This window comes from Phyllostomus discolor, chromosome 1 (assembly GCF_004126475.2).
Source record: "Phyllostomus discolor isolate MPI-MPIP mPhyDis1 chromosome 1, mPhyDis1.pri.v3, whole genome shotgun sequence".
In the NCBI taxonomy this organism is placed as follows: Eukaryota; Metazoa; Chordata; class Mammalia; order Chiroptera; family Phyllostomidae; genus Phyllostomus; species Phyllostomus discolor.
The window spans coordinates 74,013,407-74,040,219 of NC_040903.2; the positions used below are offsets into that span (position 1 = coordinate 74,013,407).

Consider the following 26,813-nt stretch of genomic DNA (forward strand, 5'->3'; position numbering starts at 1 on the left):
GTGTGCGCGCGGGGAGCAGGTACAGCGTCCCACAGCGTAACGCCGCTGAGACCGGCCAGATTTTGGAAAACATTCCCGGCCTTTCCAACAGGTCGAGGAAAATTAGGTGGCCTGAGCGCCAAAGGTTGCTGCCAATGCAACTCGCAACTTTTGAAATCAATCCTTTTTCCATCAGGGAACGGATGCCACCGCTCCTAGGCTTTGCAACCCCCCACTCCTCCCCCGAGACCAATCATTGCCGCGCTCCGGCCTGCACAGCGCCCCCGCCCCCTTCCCGGGCCGCACGCAGCCACCGTGCCGCTCGGGCCGAAGCCCACCGCCTCTTAAAGGGAGGTAGACGGCCCTTAAAGGCCCCTTGGCGCGGCGAACGGCGGAGCGCGGCGGCTCCTTCCCGGCGGGGGCCCGCGGAGCTGGGCCAAGCCCACGCGGCGCCCAGCGTGGCCCGGGCCCTCCCGCCCTCCGCGCCGCCGGGAGCGGCATTTTTATTCAGGCGACGCTTAAGGGAGCCCGGCGCGCCCGGTGCATTGTGGGAGCGGCGGCGGCCCGTTTTCGGGAGGAGGCGGAGGGCGCAAAGCGAACCGGTAAGCGCCCGGCTTGGGGAGGGGGGGCGCGACACCAGGCTTAAAGGGGAATATTCGTCCGCAGGCCCCGGGCGGCAGTGCGGATCCCCCTCCCGGCCGCCCGGGCTGCCGGGAGTTGCGCACGGCCGGCGCGCACCAGCACTGCCTGCAGAGGGGCCGAGCCAGGGCTTGGTGGGGCCGCTTTAAAAAAGAAGCACCGCCCGCGCCGCCGCCGCCGCCGCGCGGGGCCGGGGAAGGAGGGAGGGAGAGAGGGCGGGGGAGGAGTGGAGGGGGAGGGCGGCGGCGGCGACGTAGGGGTTAATTTTTTCGCCCGCCGACATTTTTGTGTGGCGGCGGCGGCGGCCAGCGGGCGCGTGCGGCGGAGAACCCAGGCCGGTCCCTTTGGCCCAGCGCCTTCCCGCCATCCGCCCCCCCCCCTCCCCCGGCCTCGTCTGCTGCGTGCGCCCTCCGACCCCCGGGCCGACCAGCGAGCCGGGGTCCTGCCGCACTCGCCCCGCTGCGGCCACTGGGCCGCGCGCGGTTCCCCCTGCCGCTGCTTGGGAGGACGAGCGGGCGGTCGGGCGGGCATGGCCGGTCCTGTGGCGCCGCGCTGCCTCCCCAGGCCGCGGCCAGCCCTCCGCGGTACACAAAGAGCCCAGGCCCGATTGGCCTTTAAAGGCGGCAGCCAAAGCTTTAAGGTGTCCCGCAGTTCCGTGCCCCATGCTCTGGTGACTTCGACGTGTGCTTCATGGCGAGCGCCTGGTCGCTGCGCCCACGTCGCCGTGTCCCCTCCATTGTTGATGTCCTGGGCTTAGGGGATTTGGGTAGGTAGGTATCGAGCCGGGGCTGCACCCTCTTCCACCGCCACTTACTGTGCTCCCCTAGCCGTGCGGCACTCTTTGCCATCTCTTTGAGAGAAAATTAAACGTGACTGGGAAAGGAAAGGGTTAACCGTTATCTTTAAATATTCATGTAATTGTTTTAAAGGTGTAAACTGGCGGCTTTTGGGTTGGAGATGACAGCCCCTTATTATGCACATTCCTTCGCCCCCTCTTCCCCACGTTAATTGCTCTTTCTCCCAAACAGACCCCCTTCCTCATTTCCCTCCCAAAATGTAAGAATTTAACTCTTTAATGTTAGCCTGTGAATGTGTGATTCGTGTCCCTTGTTCCATTTGGAATTTTACAACTCTTGAGTGCCTTCTTGGTTTGAGGTGTTTTAAACTTTATTATTCCCTTTAAAAATTTGTGAAGATATAAGTGATGTTTAAAAGGAAGTTAGTCCCATAGATTCCCCTCCTGCCTTTTTTGGGGGGGGGGGGGGATAGGGATTAGAGGAGGAAAAGAACTTGATGCCTAGTGAGGTGTTTTTGTTTGTTTCCTGGTAGGAGTGAGGCTGAGTTAAATGAGACTTTGAGAGGAAAGGACTTTTGCTTTTGTTCCAAACTCCTCCAAGTCAACGTCCTATAGGACTTTACTAACTCTCCAGTGGCTTCAAAAATTCCCATAGCGGTCACTTGCTTTTTGCTCTTTTGCTGCCGTCCATTTGGACAGGTTGTTTTCTTGGAATGTTGCACCGTTGCAGCTTTCACACAGAAATCATTGCTCACCCCAACATGTTTTCGTAAAGACGGCTTGGATTACGGCCCAGACTCTGGCTTTGTGAGATTTATTTGAGTGATGTCCTACACAAGGATCGAAAACTCTATAATTGGGAATTATGTTCTTGAGCATACATTTTATAAGGGAAACTGACCCTAAAACTTGGGGTGTCTGTAATTCTATGTCCATTAGAATACAGTGTGGAGGTTTGTAAACCCTGGGAGCACATGGTGAGTTTTTGGTTTAGCCCCAAAGGTTTGGAACTCGGAAGTACTTGTCCCATTGCTACCAAGTACTATAAAGCTACTGATTTAGTACAGCTTAATTTATCATTTTAGTTCTGTGGTGAAACAGAAATGAACAGTAGCATGTTTTGTCAGTGATGTGTGTGTACTAGTTTGCTGAGCAGATGTGTGCTTTCTAGGAACTAGCACTGCAGTAACAGAGAACTTGACACCGCTATCGTGAAGAAAATGTACTTGACTGTTAAACAGCAGTTCCAGTTTTCAAATTGTGTACTTTAGTGAGATGACCTATTAGTTTTAGGTTGTGTTGTGTACTTCTGGCTCAGTAAAAACATTTTTCTAAAATTGAATTTAACATCATGAAGAGTTTCACCAAATGCCTTTTCAACATTTATTTCCTGCAGAGTATCCCATAGGTGTTTTATTTTTCTATGTGAGATAACAAAGATATCCAGAAAAGCCACTTTAACAAGCATCTAATTTCTAAATCACAATGCTTCTGAGTTGACAGATGAAGTGACTAGACATTTTTTCATAACGCTTCACACTAGAAGAACCTTTGTGATTTACTTTTCAAGATGGCACTGTGTCATGTAAACCAGTCGGCCCATAGTTCCTTCTTCAGAGGAGGTCTGGCTACCCCTCAGAGCCACATTTACAACAACACAAACATTGGATCTTACCTAGAGGATGCCTATGATGGTACAGTCACTTTAAAATGACTTCTTTGGCTTATGTATCACTGACTGAACTATAATGGCCCCAAATCATCATTTTCCAGTAGACTTACTGACTTCAGTCCTCTTCACATTTACTTTTCACTTTCATGTATTCACTTGCTTTTTCGTAGGTACTAGTGAGAAATCTTTTTCTTTTTTTAAGGTTTTACTTATTTTTAAAGGGGAAGAGAAGGAGAGAAATATCAATTCATTGCCCCTCACACGCCCCACAACCCAGGCATGTGCCCTGATGGAGAATTGAACTGGCAACCTTTTGGTTTGTGGGATAATGCCCAATCCACTGAGCCATACCACTCAGGGCACTAGTGAGAAATCTTTTGATGGTGTTTGTGTTTGGTGATACTCAGGTTGATCTGTAAAGAAACCAGCAGACTAGGAGAGAAAGGGGAGGAGCCCAGCTGTGAGGTGTGTACACCCAAGAACCATGTCTACACGGGAGTCCTTTAACCCGGAAAGTTATGAATTGGACAAGAGCTTCCGGCTAACCAGATTCACAGAACTGAAGGGTACTGGCTGCAAAGTGCCCCAAGATGTCCTGCAGAAATTGTTGGAATCCTTACAAGAGAACCACTTCCAAGAAGATGAACAGTTTCTGGGAGCAGTTATGCCAAGGCTTGGTATGTGAACCATTGTTTCTCTTATATTTCCCTGCGTAAAATATCTTGGCTGCAGTGTAGTCAAAGAGTCAAAAACCATGTTGCCTTTAAACAAAATTTTTGTAAGAAAGATTCGAAGGACAAAGCAATGGTAGCTTACTACATTATTGTAATTTGTCTGGAGGAGGAAGTGCTTGAGAAGCATCAAGAAATGTGCTGTAACCATTTATAAACTATTAAGTACACGATTGAGACAGTTATATTATGGTAAAACCATTTTTATATCGATTTTTCTTGTTAGCTGAGGATTAAGCAGAAACTCCTTTATGCCTTTATCCTAAACATTTCCTTAAAATGCTTGCATTCCCTCTATCACCTTAGGAAAGGTGGTGCTTAAGCACCAGTGTGCAGTACACTGAGAGCAGTGATCAGGTTGGGAGTGGTGAGACTTGGGTGTTTCTCCTAAATATGCATTGTTTGAAAAGTTCCTTTGGGGAGGAAGAAGAATATACCAGACACAGAAGGGGAGAAGACTGGACTGAAATGGTGGTTGCCCCCAGATGTCATCTGGAATTGAGAGCCATACTTTTTTCTTTACTGAATTCCTGATGAATTCCTGGTGGTTTGCCTTTTCCCAAACATAGAGCTCAGGAAGAAATTCTAGGCTATTGGGATCTTGTTAGCTTTTATTGTGTGGTTTGACAGTATGTGATGCAAGACTGATCATTTTGTGGTTTGAATGTTTGGTGGGTATTCTAGGAATTTGGATGTTTTGTAGTTACCATGTGTGACTTGATCAGCTTTCTTTCATAAGATTCTTATTTATTTTCACCCATTATTTTATTATGAATACAACCTTGGTTTTGAACCCAGGGTACTCCTTTCTTCCCTGATACATAAGGCAGATAAAAGCAGAGTTGCTTTGATTGGGAGAGAGGAAAGCTCACAGTCCACACTCTAGGGGCCTTAGGACTCCCAGGAACTCAATCTGAAGTAGCCTCACCTAGCTGATGTGTGAGTGTGGAGAAATACCACATGAATGAGTTGGGTTGGATATCAGCATGTCAACAAATAAAAATACAGATGGTTCCCAATTTATGATGGTTCAATTCATGATTTTTTGACTTGATGATGGTATGAAGCAGTATGCATTCAGTAAAAACTGTACCTGGAATTTTGAATTCCAGTTTTCTCCTGGGCTAGTGATATGCGGGTTGATGCTCTCTTGTGATGCTGGGCAATGAGCTGCAGTCCCAGTCAGCCAGGAAATCACCAGGGATACAACTGATACTCTGTCAGTTCATATATTCATTGTGTTAGATGATTTTCCCAAGTATAGCTAATATAAGTGTTCTGAGCACATTTAAAGTAGGCTGGGCTAAGCTGTGATGTCTGGTAGGTTAGATGTATTAAATGTATTTTTGACTTAGGAACGTTAAGAAGCATCTGTATACTGAAAAAGCTCTTCAATAGCTTTGTCAAGAAAAACAAGCTACTGAATGGGGCAAAACAATGCAATAAAAACCTTATGAATACCTCTTTAGAACTTCCCCCGGTTGACCTTTTTGAGTACTTGGGCATGCCATGCACTGGTAAGCGCTTTGGTAATGGGTAGGATCATTTGCTCCTTCTAGCAGCACCATGACACTTCGCCAGGGCCAAGACCTGGAATCCATGTCTTCCAGTTCCTCTGCCTTCAGTCATCTGGTTTCTAAGTCCAAGCGAATTCAGAGTGGGGAGAGGAGCTGCATCACCTCTAATTGTTAGCAGTGGCAAAAGGGGACAGATGTCAACAGCAAGGGAAGAGGCAGGGAAAAGCAGATATAAACATAAAGGCAATGGATTCTGGTCACACATGGTTTTGGAGAAGTAAATGAAAGTTGTCTCCCTTTTCCAGAAAAATGCACATCCATGGCATTTGCCTTCATGGTATTCACTAGAGGTAGCCACAGATCCCAGATTACAAGCAAATAGACACTGAAGAAAGCATGGTATTAAAACTATGTACAGAAGTGTTATGTCTTGATGGTATGACTTGACTTTGGAATCAGATCTAGAGTCATATCCTGACAGTCACTTACATGTCACTAATGCTACTGTGCACATTCTTAACCCTCCTGAGCCTCAGTTTCCTGATTTATGCAATGGTATAATAATACTTTGTAAATTGCGATACCAGAAACTATTGTATGTATATGCACTGTGTGTATAAATACACATGTATGTGTAAGAATGTCTCAGTTTATACACACAGATGTGCTTATGTTTTTAATTTTTTTTCTAAAAGAATGTCATATTTCCTGGATTCTAAGATGCTATTAATTGAGGGACGAACCATAACAGTTGTTAAATGTACAGATATTAAATGTATTCTAACTAAAACAAATGTTAAAGTAAGTGTATCTAAGAACTTGGTACATCTGTTGCCTGATACTTCAGAGCTGTCAAGCGTTCATAGTTCCTGGCAGTGGTGATGGTATGACGATTTGGGTTTTCTTGATGGATGGTTTCAGTCTTCCTGAAAACCTTCTAGAATTCCCCATTGCTCAGATTGGTACTTGAGGCTTCCTTCACTCTCTGACATCTCCCTTTGTGCCCACTTGACCTCTATCTGGATTGTCCCTCTCTCATCCTGATACGCTAGTTTTTCCAGGCCCTTGGCTCGTCTCAGGCTCACACTCTCTTCCTTGAAATTCGGTAGGTGATTTGTAAACCAATTGCTATGGACCAATGCTGTCCAAAAGAAATGTAAGCCATATGTGTAATTTTAAATTTTCTAATAGTCACATTTAAAAAAAATTAGGTAAAGTTAATTATGTTTCATTTAACAATAGAAAATATTATTTCAACAATTCATATAAAACATGAAGTTTGGGTTTTTTGATACTAGTATGTAAAATCTGGTGTGTATTTTACACTCACCATGCATCTCTATCAGGAATAAACATTTCACATGTACCACGTGTAGCCAGTGGCTTGTGAAAGAGGAAATAAGGATAATGTGAGCTGCTTTTCAGCCCTAGGAACATGCTCAAGAGTCATCGGTTAAAATGCTCTGATAGTAGGTATAAGTAAAAATTAAATGCTTTACAAATATATGTAATTCAAGTTTAAGAATACCCAAATTAGAAACATTTAAAGCTAACATTCAGTGATTTTTTTAGTGTGTCTTTCTGCAGTCCTTTATATGAAAACAAACAAAACAAAAACTATCTCAATTCCAAAGTGAATAGTCATACACTCAGAATGACCAGTTAGAATGATCAATTTATGGAGAATCAATATGAGATAAATGTGGTTCTTGTTCTATTTCAACTTAAATGCTAAAGAACAATTGTTAAGTGAAATTTCTGAGTCTGCATGTTCACTCAGCTAATACACATGAAACTGATCACTGGTAAAGTGGATTCCATTGTCACAGATTTGCAAGACTTGCCATTCTGAAACTAAACTCTCTGTTCCCTAACTGGATCTTCCACCAAGAGTTGCCATCTAGTACAGTAAAAAGAAATCAGCCTGTCTTCACAGAATCTGTGACTTTTTATTAAACTTGATTTTATTTTTTGCATTAGTGTAATAATAGACCTGGGAAAATAAGGTGCCCCATTCCCCGGCCTCTATTGGGTATGTCACATCTGTGGTGCTGAAATAGTTGTGCCTCAGCATTTTACTTATGCAAAATATGAAAGGTACACAAGGTCTTTGTTTCATGTAATTTGGTATGATTTATCTTTGTTTCCTTTGGAGTTCTGAATTGAGAAGGTAGCATCCCCCTTGCTTCTTTTTGTACTTCATCCTGCCTTTTTCTCTGCCTGTGGCCGATGGACTTGCACAGGTGAAGTCAGAGGGCAGGTGACATCCTTTTGAGACAGGCATAGGAAAGCACTCTACTCAGCCTACTTGGTGGGAAGGCCAATTGGATTTTGTGAAGTTACCTGCATTACAGGTGGTTTTTAAAGAAGTATAATTTATAGGAGTTGGTTTTGATGGTTTCTAAACTAATTTCAGGAAAAGAGAAGTATACCTAATTAGCCTATTAGTTGTCTAAACAGTGGTACCTTGGTGCTACTCATTTTTAATTCGTTCCGGAACTCATAAGGAGTGTGGAAACCATGAACGATGAAGCATTTTCTCTTTCGGGGTGGCATTGTGACTCATACAACTGTATGAGTGTAATGAGTCCTGAGCAAGTGATGAGTGCTGAGACATTTTTTCTTGTCAATATACAACTAGTACAGGGTTTGATGAGTTCTTTTTTTTTTTTTAAACTGAAGTTCATTATTTCCCATTCATTTTTTTTAAGATTTTATTTATTTATTTTTAGGGAGGGAAGGGGGGGGAGAGAGAGAGAGACAAACAGACAGACAGACAGACACAGACACATCAATGTGCGATTATGGCCTGCCACCCAGGAATGTACCCTGGCTGGGAATCGAACCTGGGACACTTTGGTTCCCAGCCCGTGCTCCATCCATTGAGCTACGCCAGCCAGGGCAGGTTTGATGAGTTCTTAAGCCAGCAAGTATCCAGGTATGACTGTATTTTTCTAAATGTTTAACAACAATTCTAATAAATTGAAATATTTGCAACGGGCTTATTTAGCACATTTTTCCCCTTCATATTATAAGTGAGTAAAAGTGACATGTTTTTACAAGGGGAATAACATGGAATTTTAAGGTGTTCTCTTAAGAAACAGTGCTTTTAGATACCACAGTGTTTGTGTACTTGCTTGGTTGGAAATGATGAATTCCTGTTCTGTTTTTGCCCTCCTCTTTTTCCCTAATTTGTTATTTTCATTATAGACTAAAATGTGGAAGTAATAACATTTTATGTGTGTAAAATATTTTACAAATTTTCTGTTGGGAAAACAGAATAATGCCTGAAGATAAATTCAAATAAACTATAGATAAGACACCCCAAGTTCCATTTATGCTATTATTATCTTTAAAGGAATTCTATATGGTGCCAGTCCCATGATACACTATACAAAGAGAAGTGTCTATTCAAGGCATCGTGAAGGGCTAAAATTATACCATGCTGAGCTTGAGTCTTTGTGACTAACAAATTTTCTATCTCCAGCTAGTTATGTTTTACATTTATTTCAGTTATGCTTCTTGATAGGAAACACATTGCTATCCTGGCAGCATGCATTGTTCCATAAGTATCTCATGGAGAACACTCCTGTGCAGAACACTGATGGCATAAGATGAAATGGCCTTTCCTGTTGATTTGTGGATGATGATGACTTCCATCTTTGCAGGGATTGGAATGGATACTTGTGTCATTCCTTTGAGGCATGGTGGTCTTTCCTTGGTGCAAACCACAGATTACATTTATCCTATCGTTGATGACCCTTACATGATGGTAAGTTGGACCTAATATGTTTTTACATCTGGAACTGCCATTTGTTTGGTTCTGGGTTGTGGTTGTGCTTTTATATGTGCATGTGTTTTCTTGTTTTTGTTATATCCAAATCATCCTTATCTCACCACTGACCTGACTCCTGCAATTGCAGTCATGCGATCTATTTCCTTCTCATGCTTGGTACTGCACATGAGCAGTTAGGCAGAAGTCCCTCTGCTGCTTTTGTGCCAGAACACCTGCTGTCTACTGACAGTGTCTGTTGACTGGTGTGTTTGTAGTTATTTTCTTTGATATTTGTAAACTCCTCACTCCTGTGTTTCAGGCCAGAGATATTATGATACCCTGTAATAAGTCTGATACTAGATGTTTCCTTCCAGAATAGAGCTCACCACAATTTAACTTCTTGACCATTTATTCTGATTCTGGCCACTCCCTTAATCCCCACTGTGTTATAGACTCATTGTGTAGAAGATGTGTCTGAACTGCTGGATTAAAGTTCCTAGCTACTGATCATGCCCGGCTTGGATATATTTCCCAAATGTTCATTGCATGGTTGCAACCAGCAGCCCTTTGATCTACTCGGCTTTAACTGTCCATCCTACCAGCCGAGAGGAACCGATGAGGAGATTGGGAACATCCTATCCTTAGGAAATACCAGAGGTCCTTCCTGTGTGCCAAGGGCTCTGGGATCAAGCTGCACACATAGGGACTTGGGCCATGAGGCAGCCAAATGGGGGTGAGGGTGGGGTGTTCACCTCTCAGGTGCCAGTGACAAGCACACAGGTTAGAAACCTGTTTTCTCTCCACACATCCATCTGTTTTCTCCTCTAGAGTAGTATTCCTGAGAGACTGAGGTTAGCCACACCCTAGGTGTCCCACCTGAGCAGGTGGCAGAGGTAGCTAGAACAGGAATTCATCCTTTTCCTAGCATTTCTTAAAAGCATATGAGAGAAGCCAGAACAAAAGGGGCAGTAGGTTGCTGCTACCCTAACCAGCACTTGGCACCCAAGTTGCAAACCACTTGTTGCCTTGTTACTGTTGAAACTGAGTCACAGAAGGCTGTTAAAGGTAACTGCCAGTCTGCCAGAAAATCATTGAAAAAACCTAAACAAGCAAAAAAAAACCCTGAAAATTCTAATGTTTGGGAGTTTTTTATCCTTATTTCAGAAGAAAGATGACTTAGAAAGAGTGAGTGGCCTAGCGATTCTGTGATTAAGGCAAGGTAACCAGTCTGTAAATCACAGAAACAGCACCCCATCCCAGCAGCTGCCATCCCTGGAAAGTCCCTGGGTTCTCTTGGGAGTTACTCTGTAGACTCACTCTTTGTTTCCACATATGGAAAGTCCCCCTCTTGTCCTCTCTCATGTCTGTGTTCTCTTCCAGGGCAGAATAGCATGTGCCAATGTCCTCAGTGACCTCTATGCAATGGGGGTCACAGAATGTGACAATATGCTGATGCTCCTGGGAATCAGTAATAAAATGACTGACAGAGTAAGTAGGAGATGGACCAGCTGCTTACTGTCTGTTGTCTTGGTCACTTCACTGGACTGGTCACCTTTCTTTTCCCATCTGTAAAGTAAGGAACCCAGGTTGCATGACTTCCGTATTTCATCATATTCTCTACTTTTTGGCAGCTATTAGTGAATTAAAATAGCCTGGCCTATTCACATTTCATTACCACTGCCTGCTTGCCTTTCTTCTGGGTAGACCAAAGCCAAGACATTTATGTTTGTTTTAAAGTCTAGGCCACTTCCACACCAGGCCTGTGGACTGGACCAGCCTTACAGACCCATGGTGTGCGGCACCCCCTGGGGACAGTCACCCTCCTCTTTGGTTGCTGATTGGTCACTGATGTAGGCAGTGATGGGGCTGGGGTGTCACGTGTGTTCCCGTGCTTACCTGGCAATGTCTGTAACCTTGCTATCTCTACCTGTTCTCCGACCCAGAGATGAATTCCCATTTAGATTATTTTTGAAAGGTACTGGTGTTTGTCCCCTAAAAGAAGTTTCCCCTGCCTCATAGAAACAAGAGTTTTCATTAGGCCCTTTTCTCCTGCACAGATGTGTAGTTGGGCCATCGCTCGCACACAGTTGTCTGGGGAGGGTGGAGGGTGCATATTAAATGAGTCTTGGAGTTCTTAAGGACCATTTAAAGAGCTGGCTCAGGTTTTGGAGAGCCCTGTGTACCCAGTCACATTCCATTTTTTCCTTCTCTGTTGTCTGGGCTTCATTCTCATTGTAATCTAGAATATCTTCCAGCTTTTGATGAAATGGCTACAGTGTAAACTATTCCGTCCTTCTTTCTTACTACTCCCTGTCCAGTCTGTAAACTTTCAGGACTTCTTTAGGGTTTTACAATTCTCTTTGTAACTACAAGTGTAGACTCTCTTTTCTTGGTTTTGTACTGAATTACATGACTTTTAATTTGTGTCCTTTTAAACCCTAGGAAAGGGATAAAGTGATGCCCCTAATTATACAGGGTTTTAAAGATGCAGCAGAGGAGGCAGGAACGTCTGTAACGGGCGGCCAAACAGTGTTAAACCCCTGGATTGTTTTGGGAGGAGTGGCTACAACTGTCTGCCAGCCCAATGAATTTATCATGTAAGTTGGTTTTGTTCCATGTCACCTGGCCTGGTTCTCTTTCTTTTCTTAAGATAGACTCATCGAGATAGAATTTGCATACTATAAAATCCACCCATTTAAAGTATATAGTTCAATGGTCCTTTAGTAATCACAGAGTTTTGCATCCATCCCCAGAGTCAGTTTTAGAATGTTTTCATCAACCCAACAAGGAACCATGTCCCCCTTGACTGTCATGCCCTATCCTGGTTTCTTTCACTTTATATAATGTTAGCATAATATTTTTAAGGTTCATCCCTTTTGCAAGATCTATCAGTACTTTGTTCTTGTTTTTTAAATTTTTAATATTTTTATTGAAGTATAATTCATATAACAAAATTTTACACAATATAAAATCTAGCATTTTAAAGTATATAATTCAATTTTTTATATTCACAAGGTTGTACAGCCATTATTATTATCCAATTCCAGAATATTCCAATCACCCTCCCCCACCCCCGCCCCTGCAAAAAAAGAAGCCCTTTATCCACTAAGCAGTTATTCCTAATTCCCTCCTTCCTCCATCCTCTGGAAACCACTAATCTGCTTTCTGTCTCTGGATTTGTCTATTCTAGACATTCATATGGATGGAATCATACAATATGTGATGTTTTGTGTCTGGCTTCTTTTACTTAGTATAATGCTCTGAAGGTTCATCCATGTTGTAGCATGTATCAGTACTTCATTCCTTTTTATGGCTGATAATGTTCCATTGTGTGGACATACCACAGTTTAGTCACAGGTGATAGATTTTTGTGTTATTATGAATGATGCTGCTATGAATATGCATATACAAGTTTTTATGTGGACATAATGTTTTGATTCTCTTGGGTATATATGCCTGAGAATTACTGGGTCATGTGGCAACTTTAACTTGAGTATCCCTCAAACTGGTTCCCAACAGCAATGTAGAAGGATTCCAGTGTCTCACATCCTCTCCAGCATTTGTTACTATTTTTATTTTACTTTATTTTATGTTTTTGATAATAGCCATGTGAGTGGGTTGAAGTGATATCTAACTGGTTTGATTTGCATTTGCCTGATCACTAATGATACCGAGCATCATTTAATGTGGGTTTATTTTTTAGCCATTCCTAGATCTTTGGAGAAGTTTTTCTATTGGCACAAGTTGCCACTTCCCATGTTTCATGCATTGTGAAGAAAAGCCACCGTGCTCTATTTTCTGAAGGAAGTACAAATTCGATTTGTTTCTCTGGTTTTATGACTAGATACTGATAGGCACTGTGTTGACGTGGCTCAGAATTTGAAAGGTATAAAACACTCTACAGTGTAGTCTCTCACTCATCCGCATCTCCAGTTTTTCTTCCTAAAGGCAACCACTCCTACCAGTCGTCAGTAATCTGAGTCCCAAGTAGGAAACTTAAGGTCTCTTGGTTGGTCTGAGTTTGAAACTTGAATCTGAATCAATCACCAAAACATTAGACCCACAGATTTGAGCCAATCGCATAGCCTAAGAATCAATCTTTGTTTCAGAAGTCTTGCTGCCTCAGAGCATGGTTGGGTCTATATTGAAAATTACACATGAGCATGGCCAGATCAAGGCCTGAGCAGGCCTTTGCCTTTGAAGGCTAAGTGATTCGCTGCTTTATACATTTTATTGGGGGGCTGGATCTGGTAGGTAGTTGGTAGACTCTTATATTCTCTTTTAGTGTTTTTGTTACAGTAGTAGCCTCAGTAGCAAGTTGCAAGGCTCTAACACGTGGTGGTGGTGGCGGCTTAAATGTGTTTGCAAAGGCAATGTTTTTACCAGACTTTTCTTTCTCCTATTAAACTGTGGATGAATTTACCTCCTTGGTTAATTTGACCTATGCCCTTCCCTTGTTCTTTTTTTCAGGCCGGATAATGCTGTACCTGGGGACGTGCTTGTTCTGACCAAGCCCCTAGGGACTCAAGTGGCGGTGGCAGTGCACCAGTGGCTGGATATTGTGAGTGACCCTGCCTGCAGTGGGGGAGGAGGAACTGAACAAAAGTTTACAGGATTGTGGCATTTGGAGAAAAGGGCATTCATTTCATTCAGGTCAACTAATCTCTTCAGTATGCTAGTGCAGGGAGTGTGCTTTTACTTTACTAAAAGATACATCTGCTCCTGAAGTAAGTGTCACCTCTTGCCCATATAGGAAACCCTCCCCCTTGGACATGCTTTAATATGTTTCAGGTCTAGATCTTCTAAATGTCATCAGGTTGTCTTCTAAAAATGAGCCTCTTTAGCTTCACTACCAGGGAGTTTAGTATCAGTCACGCCCTTATAGAAATATACAAATTGTCCTTACTCTTCTATTAAATAAGAGTTCTAGGTACTGAATACTTAAAGGAGGTAAACCCCAGCTTGGGGCTTCAAAGAAGCTCGTACAGAGAATTTGCAAGGCAGTGAGCTTGGTTTATTTGGTGCTGAGATAGCTTTATCTTTCATATCTTAAACATCACTAAAAAATAATATAGAAGACAGATGATGTGTTATAGAATTATGTACTTGAAAGCTGTGTAATTTTGTTAACCAGTGTCACCCCAATAAATTTAACAAAAAGAAAAAAAATAATACGGAAGAGAATGTGTGGAAAGTTTGGTGCTTGGGATATAAATAAGACCAGGGTTACTGACAATTTAAATTATTTTAGTAATGAGGTTTTTGGTTGTTTTTGTTTGGTTGTTTTCTCTTTTCAAACTAATTAGTAACTTAGGACATTTTGATGAATAATTATCTTGTAGAGAGAGCATCTGGAATAGATAGATATTTATCCTGAGTCACTTTTCCACCGAGCTATAATCATACTTTTTATTTAAGATTTTTCCCATTGTCATAACAACTCAAATATTAATACAGTTTGTGGTGTATCTCACATATTTTGATGCTTTTAATTTCTACAACTGTCATCTGAAACTACCAATCCTGATAAACAGTTGAAAAAGAAGAATAATTTTATGTTATTCATAACCAAGTATGTTCAGTTGATATAGCAGAGGAGAAAAAATCTCTGAGGCTGCCACAGTCTAGTTATTCTTTCCTTCTCACCCAGTGATGGTGGAGAGATTTCCCACCAAGTATAGTCCTCTGTAAATCTGCCTGGAAGGTTATTGCTGGGCAGTAATGCACAGAGTTGTTTCACAATACAACTGCTCATATCTGAGGAATTCAGCAAGAGAGTTACAAGCAGATGAGGTAAAGGGGCATCAAAGATGAGGGGTTTGGGATCCTTCTCTCCTCCCTACCCCACCCCCAGCTCAACACCTCTTTTGCTTTTATACCATTTTTTTTTAATGCTCAGGATTGAAAAAAGCAAGTTTCAAAGATTCTGTAAGAGTACATTACCCTTTTCATAAAAGTCAGAAGGAACCAAAGAGTATGTTGTTTAGGCACCTGTATGTATGAGGACACTATTTTTTTTTAAAGGCAGGGGAGTAATGACAAGTATAAAACAAGTATCAGAACAGTTGTTACCTCTGGGGTGAGATGGGGAAAAATGGAATAAGGAGGAATAGGTCTTAGATAGACCTAAGGTACTGCACTGAGTGGTAGATTACTGAGTGTCGTTAAAAAGTAAGTGAATGCATGGATGATAATCATTAATGGACCATGATGACAGTATGTCAAGAACCCATAATCATGGTGCTAACTTCTTTGAAGATCGACTGAAGAAAAAGGGAAACACCTTTTTCTTCTTAGTTTTATGATACCCTTTGTGGTTGGTCACCACGGCTGTCCTCAGCACATATACAATCGAGTTGCTTTCACATTCATTTGTCCATAAGATGCCTTGATCCAGAATTCAGGTAAAGTTAGTAATAGTATAATTATATGAAAATAAAGCCATCAGCTTGATAGGGAAGATGGGGAGATGAACCAAAAGACGTTTAAAACTATGCATATGTGATTTACACCCTACCACAGAGTGGAAGCTGCCCCAGTGTTGGCATACCTTTCATTACCTGGGCACTAGCTTTTATAGCTAGTAAATTGCAGTGTTTGACTACAGAAGTGTGGCTTGAAAACATAAAAAATGCCACTATGGTATTTCTAATAGACACCTAAAATAATAGTTACAGGGGGGAAAAAGAAAACAATTTTGTACAAAATTTGAAAAATGACATTCCCCTTAGGATGACTAAAGAAAAATAGGCTTTTTCTTTCAGCGGTTAGAAGTAAGGATTAATCACATTTTTTCCTTCTTTTCTCCCTCATCTATGTTCCTATATTAGCCTGAAAAATGGAATAAAATTAAACTAGTGGTCACCCAAGAAGATGTGGAGTTGGCGTACCAGGAGGCGATGATGAATATGGCAAGGCTCAACAGAACAGGTATTGGGGCGGGAGGCTGCCTGCTGCCGGATCGGCAAGTTTTCACAACAGGGTCAGGATAGGAACTACTTAGGCTTTGCAGGCCACATACAGTCTCAATTGCTTTGAATTTTTTTCTTCACAACTCTTTGAACATGTAAAAGAAGACCACTCTTAGCCGGAAGAATAGGCCATGGGCCAGATTTGGCCAGTAACTGCAGACTCTCCTCTGTTGATCCCTGGTTATAGACAGACTTGGGTTTGAGAACAGAAAATGCGTGAATTTATTATATATATTTCCTTTCAGCCAAAGGGGGAAAACAAGATCCTATTCACAGGATTATTAAAAAGAAAAACATCAGTGAAGTACCAAAAAGAATGACTAGCACGTAGTATACAAAGTTGACTCCTTCGGTTTATGTTTAAAGAGACCTGTAGTGTGTCCTGCACTCTTCCAAGTGCTAGGAACACTGCAGCGAACAAAGGAGACAAAAGTCCCTGCCCTCTTGGAGTGTACATTCCAAATGCTGGGTTGCTTCCAGATTGTCTGCGTAGAGCAACCCACACAGGTGCTTCTCTAGGAATAAATATGTGCAGGGCCTAAGGAACAGCGGTACGACACCCATGTGCCCACCGTCTCCTATGAGAAACAGTGGCCTTGGAAGCCAGAGGTGCTTCTCCCACACTCTGGTGCTAGATTCCTGCTTAGGGGTAACCATTGTTCTGTATCTAATGTTTATTCTCACGCTTTTAAAATTTTTATCACATAGACTTGCATTCTTAAGAAATAAATTAGTTGGGTTTTTTTTTTAATGAATTCTACCTGTGTATGTTTTTCTTGCTGTTTTGTTCACTGTTTAATGTTTCTGAGCATCATCCCTGGTGTGTATACTTGTATTTCATTAATTTTCTCCACTGTATAATTTTCTACTCCATGACTTACTTGTCTGGGCTACTGTTGTTGGGCATTTGGGTTGCTGCTGAAAACTTCCTTGGTCAAGGCTTCAGGTGTACATGTCTAATAGGTCTCTACTGCCTCAGCTTTCCTCTTTTTTAAATTTATTTTCTAAAATTAAAAAAATCCTCACATGAGAACATACTTACTGATTTTAGAGAGAGGGGAAAGGGAAGGAGAGAAACATCGAAGTGAAAGAAAAACATTAATTAGGTGCCTCTTCTGTGTGCCCTGACTGGGAATTGAACCCATGACCCTTTAGTTTACAGGACAACACTTCAACCAACTGAACCACACTGGCCAGTGTGCCTTATCTTTTCTAGATAGTGCTGATTGTTTCCCGAAGTGGTTATTCAACAGTTTATAATGATGCTACATTTAAAAAATTCTTCAATATATTTTCTATTTCTGTTTATTGTCTGTATTTTTTCTGTTGTAAAAAAATCATACTTACTATGGACAAGTTTTTAGAAAATGAAAAAAAGAGGGGAAAAGCATTGTCCATAGTCCCAGCACCCAAAAACAGCTTTTGTTAATATTTTTATCTATTCTTCCAGGATTTTTTTCTGTGTGGTTGTGATTTACTGTTGTTTTATTGTGGATGTTTTAAACCCGTGGTTATCATACATTTTGTATGTATTTGCAATCTGCTTTTATTCATTTAACATTACTAAATTCTTTTTTCTGTATTATATAATTCTAGTATACATAATTTTTAATGGCTAGATGTTCTACCAGAGAGATATACTATAATTATTTTACCTTTCACTTAGCTTTGAAGAATTGATTTTGAGATCCAATTTTTCTATATTTTTTCCCTGCACTCCAGGAATAGTTTTTGGCCATATTCCACAGGTGAATAGTAATTATTTCTTTGGTCTCCCGGTGTCTCATCACTTAAAATCAAGGCTTCTCATTTGTGTTTCTGTTCCTGTGACACTTCAACTGTTTGAGGAGTCTTTTTTCTTTTTATCCTTCAAATTAAGTAGTTTGACAATAGAAAGAGATTGGTAATGGACCTGTTTTTATAAATTTGGATTATTATTTTGCTTATATTTGAGTGTTTATGATTTCCATCATTTTTTTTACACATTGTTGGTAGGAATACAGTATGACAGAATGCTTGTGGAGGAGTATTTGGTCATATCTAGCAAAAATTATGCATACATTTATTTGACATAGCAGTCCCACTTCTGCGTATCATCTCAAAGGTACAGTGGCCAGAATATGAAATGATGTGTACAAGGCTATTCATCGAAGCACTATTTATAATTATAAAAGAAGGAAACAATCCAATGTCCATCCGTAGGTGACTGAATTATTGTCTGTATGCACATACACGACAATAAAAAGGGATGAGAAATTTATATCACTGGGGAGCTATCTCTATGATATGATTAAATGAAAAATAGGAAGGGTCAGAATCTTGTATACAGTTTGGTACATTTTGTGTATTCTTATGAATATGAAGTAATGTGTATTGTACTTTCAAAAAGAAGCAGTGGCACCAGATCATTAATAAAAATTGTTACATATCAGAGGGACTAAGGAGAAAGCAGATTCACTCTGAACACTCATTATTTTATAAATTTGACTTTAGAATGTTTTATGTCATTTTTTGTGGTTTAAAAAATTTAATAAGGAGCACATCTTACAAATCCAAACCACAATTTTATTATACTTTATTTATGCTATTACAGTTGTCCCGATTTTTCCCCCTTTGACCCCTTCCACCCAGCCCCCACCCTACTCCCTCAGGCCGTCCCCCTACTGTTCATGTTCATGGTTCATACACATGTATTCTTCAGCTTCTCTATTCCCTTTGCTGTAATTTACACCCCCATGGCTGTTCTGTAACTATTGCACCACTTTGTACTTCTTAATCCCTTCACTTTTTTTGCCCATCACCCAACCCCAGTCTCCCACCCCACTGCAATCTGGCAACCATCAAAAACATTCTCTATGTTATGTTTCTATTCTGTTTGTTTGTTTATTTTGTTTTTTAGATTCAGTTTTTGATAGATATGTATTTATTGCCGTTTTATTCGTTTTTTTGTCTTCTTAAAGAAGACCTTTTGCTAACTACATTTTTTAAAAAACATGTCTAATATATACCAACTTAATGGCAAAACCACATGGGGAAGAATTATGAAAACTAAGAAATCTAATCTTGAATTTGGAATTATCAGTATAAGCTTAGCATTTTTTCCCTCTCAAAAAATGCTTATTTCTAAGCCTTTCACAAAGGTCTAGAAGCAGTGATAACCCATTAGTAACGAACTCCTAGTGCCAAGATTCTGATCTGAAAATTACCATTTTCCACTAAAAAATGCCAAGACTCCTTGGGGAAATGGCTGGTGCCAACTGTGGGACAGGAAATACTGAACATAATAAGCCTGGGCCATTCCCATGCTTTGAAAGTAATGGAGCTGTCAGCAACTGATAGGATAATGTCACTTCACATAACTTGAAGAGGCTCCCACCAGTCAAATTTAAGGGGGCAAGACAATGTGAGCATTAAAAAAAAGAGTTAGTTAAAGTATATCAGGTATCTAAAATCAATGACATCATAATGATTAAAATGTGTAGGTTACCTTTGGAAGTTGCTAGGGTGCCAGCTTGTTCTGCAGATAAGTAAAGGGAATCAACCACATATTTTACTGTTCTTATACAGACTTTATTTTGAGGGAAACCAAATAACTTTTTTAAAAAGGTCTTCATGGAAGAGTCATATCTAATAAGTGCAGGAAAATGATTGAATTACAAATTGGCTATTTTTTTATGCTAACCCCCTTGATTTAGTAAACCTCAGTAATAAACATCAGTGGCTGTTAAAATTGCAGTTATCAAAACAGTGTGATATTGGTGAAAGAATGGAAAAATAAATCAATGGAACAGGCGAGAGAGTCCAGAAATGGACCCACGTAATTATAGTTAGTTGATCCTTGATAAAAGAGCAAAAGCAGTTCAATGGAGAAAGGATAATTTTTTCAACAAATGGTGCTAAAACAACTAGACATCCATAGGAGAAAAATCATTATAGACACAGGCCTTATACCTTTCATAAAAATTAACTCAAAATGGACTATAGATCTAACTGTAAAATGCAAATCTGCCAAACTCCTAAAAGATAATAGAGAAGAAGATGTAGGTGACCTTTGGTTTGGTGGTGTCTTTTAGATAAAACAGCAAAAGTACTATCCATAAGAGAAAAAATTGACAAGTTGGATTTCATTAATGCAAAAAACACACTCTATGAGAGACACCAATAGGATAAGAAGACAAGCCACAAACTAGAAGAAAAGTCTTTGTAAAACAATTCTGACAAAGGACTGGACTGGTATTCTGAATATACAGAGAACTCTTCATACTCAGCATTGAGAAAGCAACCCGATTTAAAAATGTGCAGAAGGTCTGAAAAGACACCAAAGAAGATACACAGATGACAAATGATCATAGGGAAACGTGCTCCACATCATATGTTATTAGGGAATGGCAATTTAAAACAAGATGCTATTCAAAACTACATGCCTATTAGAATGGTTTAAGATGAAAACACTGACAACATTAAATGATGAGAGGGATGTGGAGCATTAGAAACTCTCATGCTGGTGGGAATGCAAAATGGTACAGTCACTTTGGAAGACAGTTGGGTGATTTGTTACAAAACTAAATATACTAACATGATCTAGCAGTTGTGCTCCCTTAGTATTAACCCAAATGAATTGAAAACTTCTGTCCACTCAGAAATTTGCACAAAGATGTTTCTCACAGCATTATTTATAAATGTTAAAACTTGCATGCAATGACACCCTTCAGCAAGTGAGTGGATAAATAAAATGGTACATCCAAACAATGGAATATTATTGACAGCTAACAGAAATGAACTGTCGAGACATGAAAAGACCTGGAGGAACCTTAAATGCATATTACAAAGTGAAAGAAGCCAGTCTGAAAAAACCAAACACCATAATTCCAAATTCTGGAAAAGGTAAAGCTAGAGACAGTGACCACATCAGTGGTTACCTAAGGGGGAGAGATGAACAGGAGGAACACAGGATTCTTAGGACAGTGAAACATACCTGTATAATAATATGATGATGGGTGCATGTTATGAATACCATTTGTCAACACCTACAGACATTAAGAGTGAACCCCGGTGTGAACTGTGAACTTCAGTTAATTATCATTATCGGCGTATCACGTAACAAATGTACCACACTGTGGTAAATATTAAAATAGGAGAAATGGGGCATATGGAAACTTCCTATACTTTCCGCTCAATTTTCTGTAAACCTAAAACTAATCCAAAAATAAACAGTATTATTTTTTTAATTAAAAATTAAGAAATTAACCTTTACTTCCAGCAAGATTGCCTTAAATTTTTGTCAGTCTTTATAAGCCCTGTTTTTGTATTTTAAGATGGTTTAGACAGGTTTAATTTTCACTGTGATCATAATTCTTCTATACAGATTTTTTAGTTTATTGGGAAGTTACTGTTAATTGAAGCGGCTGATAGTTCTAAGTGGTTGAAATTGAAAGAAACCACTTTGAAAATTTCACTGTGGGTTTTGTTGATTTTTTAAAAATTACATTTTCATTATTTCAAAATACTATCTCCCTGACAATTAGGAATTTTGAGATCAGAGCATATTTAAGATTTTGACTTGAGGAAAGGTGGGGTTTTTTTTCCCTCAGAAAGTCTCCAATTATTACACCAGATAATAAATTCTTTTTCTGGTCTCTCTTAGCTGCAGGACTCATGCACACGTTCAATGCCCACGCTGCCACTGACATCACGGGCTTTGGAATTCTGGGTCACGCGCAGAACCTGGCCAAGCAACAGAGGAACGAGGTGTCCTTTGTCATTCACAACCTCCCTGTCCTGGCCAAGATGGCTGCTGTGAGCAAGGCCTGCGGAAACATGTTTGGCCTCATGCATGGGACCTGCCCGGAGACATCAGGTATAAGGATCCTGGGCCCAAATCTGAGGATTAAACTAATAGGGCTAATGGAAAGTTCCATGAGAAGGAAGAAGCCGAATACATAAGCATGACCCCATTTGGTGTGAGGTCAGTGCTGATAACCTTGGCCTTTTTTGCAAAAAAAAAAAAAAGTTCTCAGCCCCATTTTGTTGTAGGTAACCAGCCTCCTGCCATCCTGTGTGTGGTGGAGCAGTATTAGTTAAGTTCACTGTTTTTCCTGTTTGGTGATAGAATGGGAGGAAGGAAAATAAGGGAGAAAAATAAGTCACTAAATTTTCATTGGAAACCTAGCAGTTTTTAATTATATTTTATTGATTATGCATTTACAGTTGTCCCAATTTTTCCCCCTTTGTCCTCCTACATGCAGTAGCCCCCAATCCCTCAGGCAATCCCCACACTATATGGGCCATGCATGTGATATAGATGAGTTCTTTGGTTACTGTATTCCCTGTGCTGTACTTTACATCCCCATGGTTATTCCGTAACTGCCTTTTTGTACTTCTTAATCCCTTCACCTTTTTCACCCATTCCTCCACACCCGCCCCCCATCTGGCAACCATCAGAACATTCTCTGTATCTATGATTCTCTTTCTGTTCAGTTTGCGTGTTTGTCGATTGTGATAGGTATGTATTTGTTGCAACTTTATTATTCATATTTTTTATCTTGTTCTTAAGACCCTTTTAACATTTAATATAATGCTGGTTTGGTGGAGATGAACTCCTTTAGCTTTTTCTTGCCTGGGAAGCTCTTTTATCTGATATAAAATGATGGTATCTTATCTAGTGATAGCTTTGCTAGGTAGACTAATCTTGCTTGTAGGTCCTTGCTTTTTGTCACTTTGAATATTTCTTGCCAATCCCTTCTGGCCTGCAAAGTTTCTGTGGAGAAATCAGCTAACAGTCTTCTTGGAGCTCCCTTGTAGGTAACTGCTTTTCTCTTGCTTTTTTCAGATTCTCTCTTTGTCTTTAACCTTGGCCTCCTTGAGTTCATCTTGTTTGGGACTCTCTGTGCTTCTTGGACTTGCATGTCTATTTCCTCACCAAGTTAAGAAAGTTTTTTGTTATTTTTTTAGATAGGTTTCCAGTTCTCTTCTCTCTCTGGCACCCCCATGATACAAATATTGGAATGCTTGAAGTTGTCCCAGATGCTCCTTACACTATCCTCATTTGGGAGGGATCCTTTTTTCTTCTTGCTGATCTGATTGGGTATTTTTTGCTTCCTCATATTCCAGATTGCTGACTTGATTCCTAGCTTCATCCACTCTACTGTTCTTTCCCTGTAAATTGTTCTTTATTTCAAGTATATACTTTATTTCTGACTGGATCTTTTTTATGCTGTTGAGGTCCTCACTAAGTTCACTGAGCATCCTTATAACCAGAGTTTTGAACTCTGCATCTGATAGATTGCTTATTGCCATACTTCTTTGTCTTCTCATTTTGGCAGCCTCCCTGTCTTTGTCTCTGTGTATTAGGTAGAGCTGCTACATCTCCTGGGCTTGGTAGAATGGCCTAATGTAGTAGGTGTCCAGTAGGGTCCAGTAACACAGCCTCCCCATTACCCAAACTGGGTACTTGAGGTACACCCTTCATGTGGGCTGTGCACACCCTCCTGTTGTAGTTGAGCTTTGATTGCTATTGGCATGTGCAGGATCAGCCACGGCCTATGTTCTTTCTGAGGTCACACAGCATAAACTACATAGCCACCTGCAGATAGCTGCTACTTGTGCTGGACTTATAGGTACCCAGTTGAGGCCAAGCTATGGGCCGAGGCCAGCTGCTGTTAGTGCCAAGCCTGATGCCACCTAGCAAGAGGTACAGGGCTTGCTGAAGCCAGATACTGCTTATTTGAGATATTTTAGGGAAATCTGAAGCATGGACCAAGGTGTGCCAAGACAAGCCATTCATATGGAAAAGCCACTGGAAACAGCTTAGGTGGGCTTGAAAGTTGGGTGGCTTAGTGGATCACCAGGGTGGAGCAAGGTTGATGGAGTCTCAGAAAAGGTGCCCACCTGTGGGCTTTGATGGGGAATGACTCAGAAAAGGAACAGTGACCTCTGCCAGCACTTCTGTCTGAGAGATAGCTGTCCCCCAGCTCTCGCCCTGATGCTGGACCATTCATTTCCTCCCTGTATATCTGATGCTTTTCAGTCTGCTCCCCCCACACTGGAGCTCACAGGGAGTGAGTCTGAGTAAGTCTGTGCATGGGCCCTTTAAGATGAGGGAGTAGATTTTTTCCTGATTGTGTTACTGCTATTTGCAAATAAAATTTTGTGCCCTTGCTACTGAAACAGCAATGAAAATTTATTTTAACAGATTCTATACTTTTCTGAAGATAATGATAGAGCAAATGAGAGAACCTAGGTACTTAGAGGAGTACAGTCTTTCATGATCTTAATTTTTAAATTAAAAAAAGGAAACATTTTTGTAAAACAAAGAATCCATGTAGAGAATTAAAAAGGGAAACGTCTCTTGTTTTTAAATATTTCTCTCACTGTAGATTGGAAAAAATAGCTACCACATATTTTCCAGTAAACTGCTTACTTACAGTTTAATCTGTGGAATAGATAAAGGCAGAATGGAATAGGCTTCCTAGTTGAAAGGGCAGCTTGAGATAGTTCTCCATTGAGCATAGAACTGTGCCAGGAGTATTTTAGAAAGATAGTGATAGAGAAATTGCTCACACAACATCACAATTAATGGTAATCTTTTTTTCTTTGCCAGGAGGCCTTCTAATCTGTTTACCCCGTGAACAAGCAGCTCGGTTCTGTGCAGAGATAAAGTCCCCCAAATATGGTGAAGGTCACCAAGCATGGATTATTGGGATCGTAGAGAAGGGCAACCGTACAGCCAGAATCATAGACAAACCCCGGATCATCGAAGTTGCACCACAGGTGGCTACTCAAAATGTGAATCCCACACCTGGTGCCACCTCTTAATCTAGACCGAAATAGCTATTTGGTTTTGTTTTTAAATAGATTTATTTCCTTTATCATCATTTCAATTAAAGACTATAAACAACAAAAATTTCATTGTGTCTACACATTGGTGACCTGAGGTCAATTTGTGAATGGATGCAATTAATAAAATAAAATCCATTGCCTTTTTTTTCCTGTTACATTAACTGAAGATGCACCTAATCTCGAGGCAGCTTCTGAGTTGAGAATTATATTGTTATCCAATACTGTTGATTCATTTTGAATCTTTAGACACTTATCTCTTGCCGCATAGGCTCTTTTTAAAGGTGCTTTCACATAGCACAGACATTACCAGTTGTAGTGTCAACTTGCAGTTTGTGTCTTTCACTTCATGTATATTTATCATCAGTCTGATCTTTTCTAAGTGTCTCGAATGGTATTCTGGACAGACGGAATTGGTAAGTGGCAAATGGTATCTCATTAGGAAGAGGGTTGCATGATTCCTTTGAGTCTTTGATTTGTAAAACCTAGTCTTCTAATTCAGGAGCATCTCTGACCCAGGATGTTTTCCAATAGTGCATTCAGTTAAACAAGGCAAGTGCTTAACTTAATCTGCATGGAAAGCATTTGGAAGACAAAAAAATTTTCTTTCTTTTTTTTTTTTTGTAGCCTTCCTAATTACAGTAATATCATTAACTGTTTACCAATAGCAAAAACAGGATACTTTTTTCAATGTAATTAGATGTTCTATAGTGCAACAAGGAATTGCCTTCTAAAAGGGGGTTCATGTATAATACTCATTTACAATTCAATATCATTACACAAATAATTTTTAAATAGAATCAATAATAAATACTGTTCTGTGGATGGTAGTGCTTAATACATTTTATATTTTGTATAGTGATTTCGGGCCTTTTGTTTTCTTAAAATCAGCAGCTACTTAGCCTAATTCTGAGCATTATTTTGTCCTTTGTGCCAGTACATTTTTGTGCACGCTTTTTGTGATATGTTAAAAATCTTCATTGCCAACATTGCAGCTTGAACTCAAACTTGTTCAAATAAATATTTAATTTTTTTTATTGCTCTTGTATAATCAGATGCCCCTTTTAGTGTTATTTTAGAAGCATTGGGAGGGTTTTGGCTAAAGTACAATTTATTGGGGAAAAACTAGATTTTAGTTTTATAAAACTTTTAAGTCTTTCATGGGACCTATATTTTCTTGAATTAAATTTTGTAGTTCTAGAAAAAATAGGCAATCTAAAACGGTGTTTATCTGTGTTACTTAGAAGCAGAGGCCTCCTTATATTGTAAACTACTAAGTGATTTGGAGGGATTCCTGTCATTAAGCACAAGTGCACTGGCCCCTCAAGTGTCTGCATGAGAGAAAAAGCACCACATCACTGCAAGCTTGTGAATGCTTCCCGCTTACAGGCAATAAAGCCATGTGAACCAATCAACTTCTTGCCAAAGGAAACCGCCACTGAGGAGAGAAAGCCCCTGGAAGAGGCTTTACTATGGACACTCCCCTACCCCTTTTGGGACCCCAAGGGCAGCCTGTCTGGCACATGTCACTGGTGTCACTGGTACTCAAGCCGTAAGGATTGTGTGTGGTACCTGAGAGGCTGCTACAGAACTGAAATTAATTGGACATTCTATAGGGATTTATACAGATGTTGGTCCTCAAAAGTTAAAAACCATTGGTCTGCAAAATAAAATGTGTTGGAAACCTCAGAAATGAACATACTGTTGAACTTTATTTTTTAAAAAAATACTCATGATGATTAAATCTGAACAACTTTAAATGTAGGTCACATCTTCAAGGCTGATGATTTCCTTGGTGGCAGGCCTACTGAGAGCAAGTAAGGTAAATGGATTATGCTCTTGAGGAAATCACCTTTGTGAAGATTTACATTTGTAAAGAGAAAAGGTTGGGTTCTTAG

The 26,813-nt window shown here is 40.4% G+C and overlaps 1 protein-coding gene across 7 annotated transcripts; it reads left to right on the forward strand.

Annotated features, from left to right (window-relative positions):
- Window positions 1–448: 448 nt before the first annotated feature.
- SEPHS1 (selenophosphate synthetase 1) lies at window positions 449–26,612 on the forward strand. Of its 7 annotated transcripts, XM_036024819.1 has the most exons (10): window positions 1,119–1,388; window positions 3,494–3,763; window positions 9,003–9,106; window positions 10,490–10,597; window positions 11,552–11,706; window positions 13,580–13,670; window positions 15,940–16,039; window positions 21,725–21,937; window positions 24,680–24,849; window positions 26,160–26,612. In XM_036024819.1, exons 2-10 carry the CDS (start codon window positions 3,571–3,573, stop codon window positions 26,190–26,192), a joined length of 1,167 nt encoding a protein of 388 aa, XP_035880712.1. In that variant the 5' UTR covers window positions 1,119–1,388; window positions 3,494–3,570; the 3' UTR covers window positions 26,193–26,612. The 7 variants fall into 7 exon arrangements, with proteins under 7 accessions (XP_028361185.1, XP_028361186.1, XP_035880733.1 ...); XM_028505384.2 differs by lacking the exon at window positions 1,119–1,388 and adding an exon at window positions 449–581 and having other exon boundaries at window positions 24,680–26,612; XM_028505385.2 differs by having other exon boundaries at window positions 1,058–1,388; window positions 24,680–26,612.
- The last annotated feature ends 201 nt before the right edge of the window (window positions 26,613–26,813 follow it).

What these genes read in the sequence shown, in the direction of transcription:
- SEPHS1 (XM_028505384.2), top strand. Translation starts at nt 3,571, where the DNA reads ATGTCTACACGGGAGTCCTTTAACCCGGAAAGTTATGAATTGGACAAG. An exon ending in GTAATAAAATGACTGACAGA is followed by an intron (nt 10,598 to 11,551) that starts GTAAGTAGGAGA and finishes TTTAAACCCTAG; the next exon opens with GAAAGGGATAAAGTGATGCC. An exon ending in TGCACCAGTGGCTGGATATT is followed by an intron (nt 13,671 to 15,939) that starts GTGAGTGACCCT and finishes TTCCTATATTAG; the next exon opens with CCTGAAAAATGGAATAAAAT.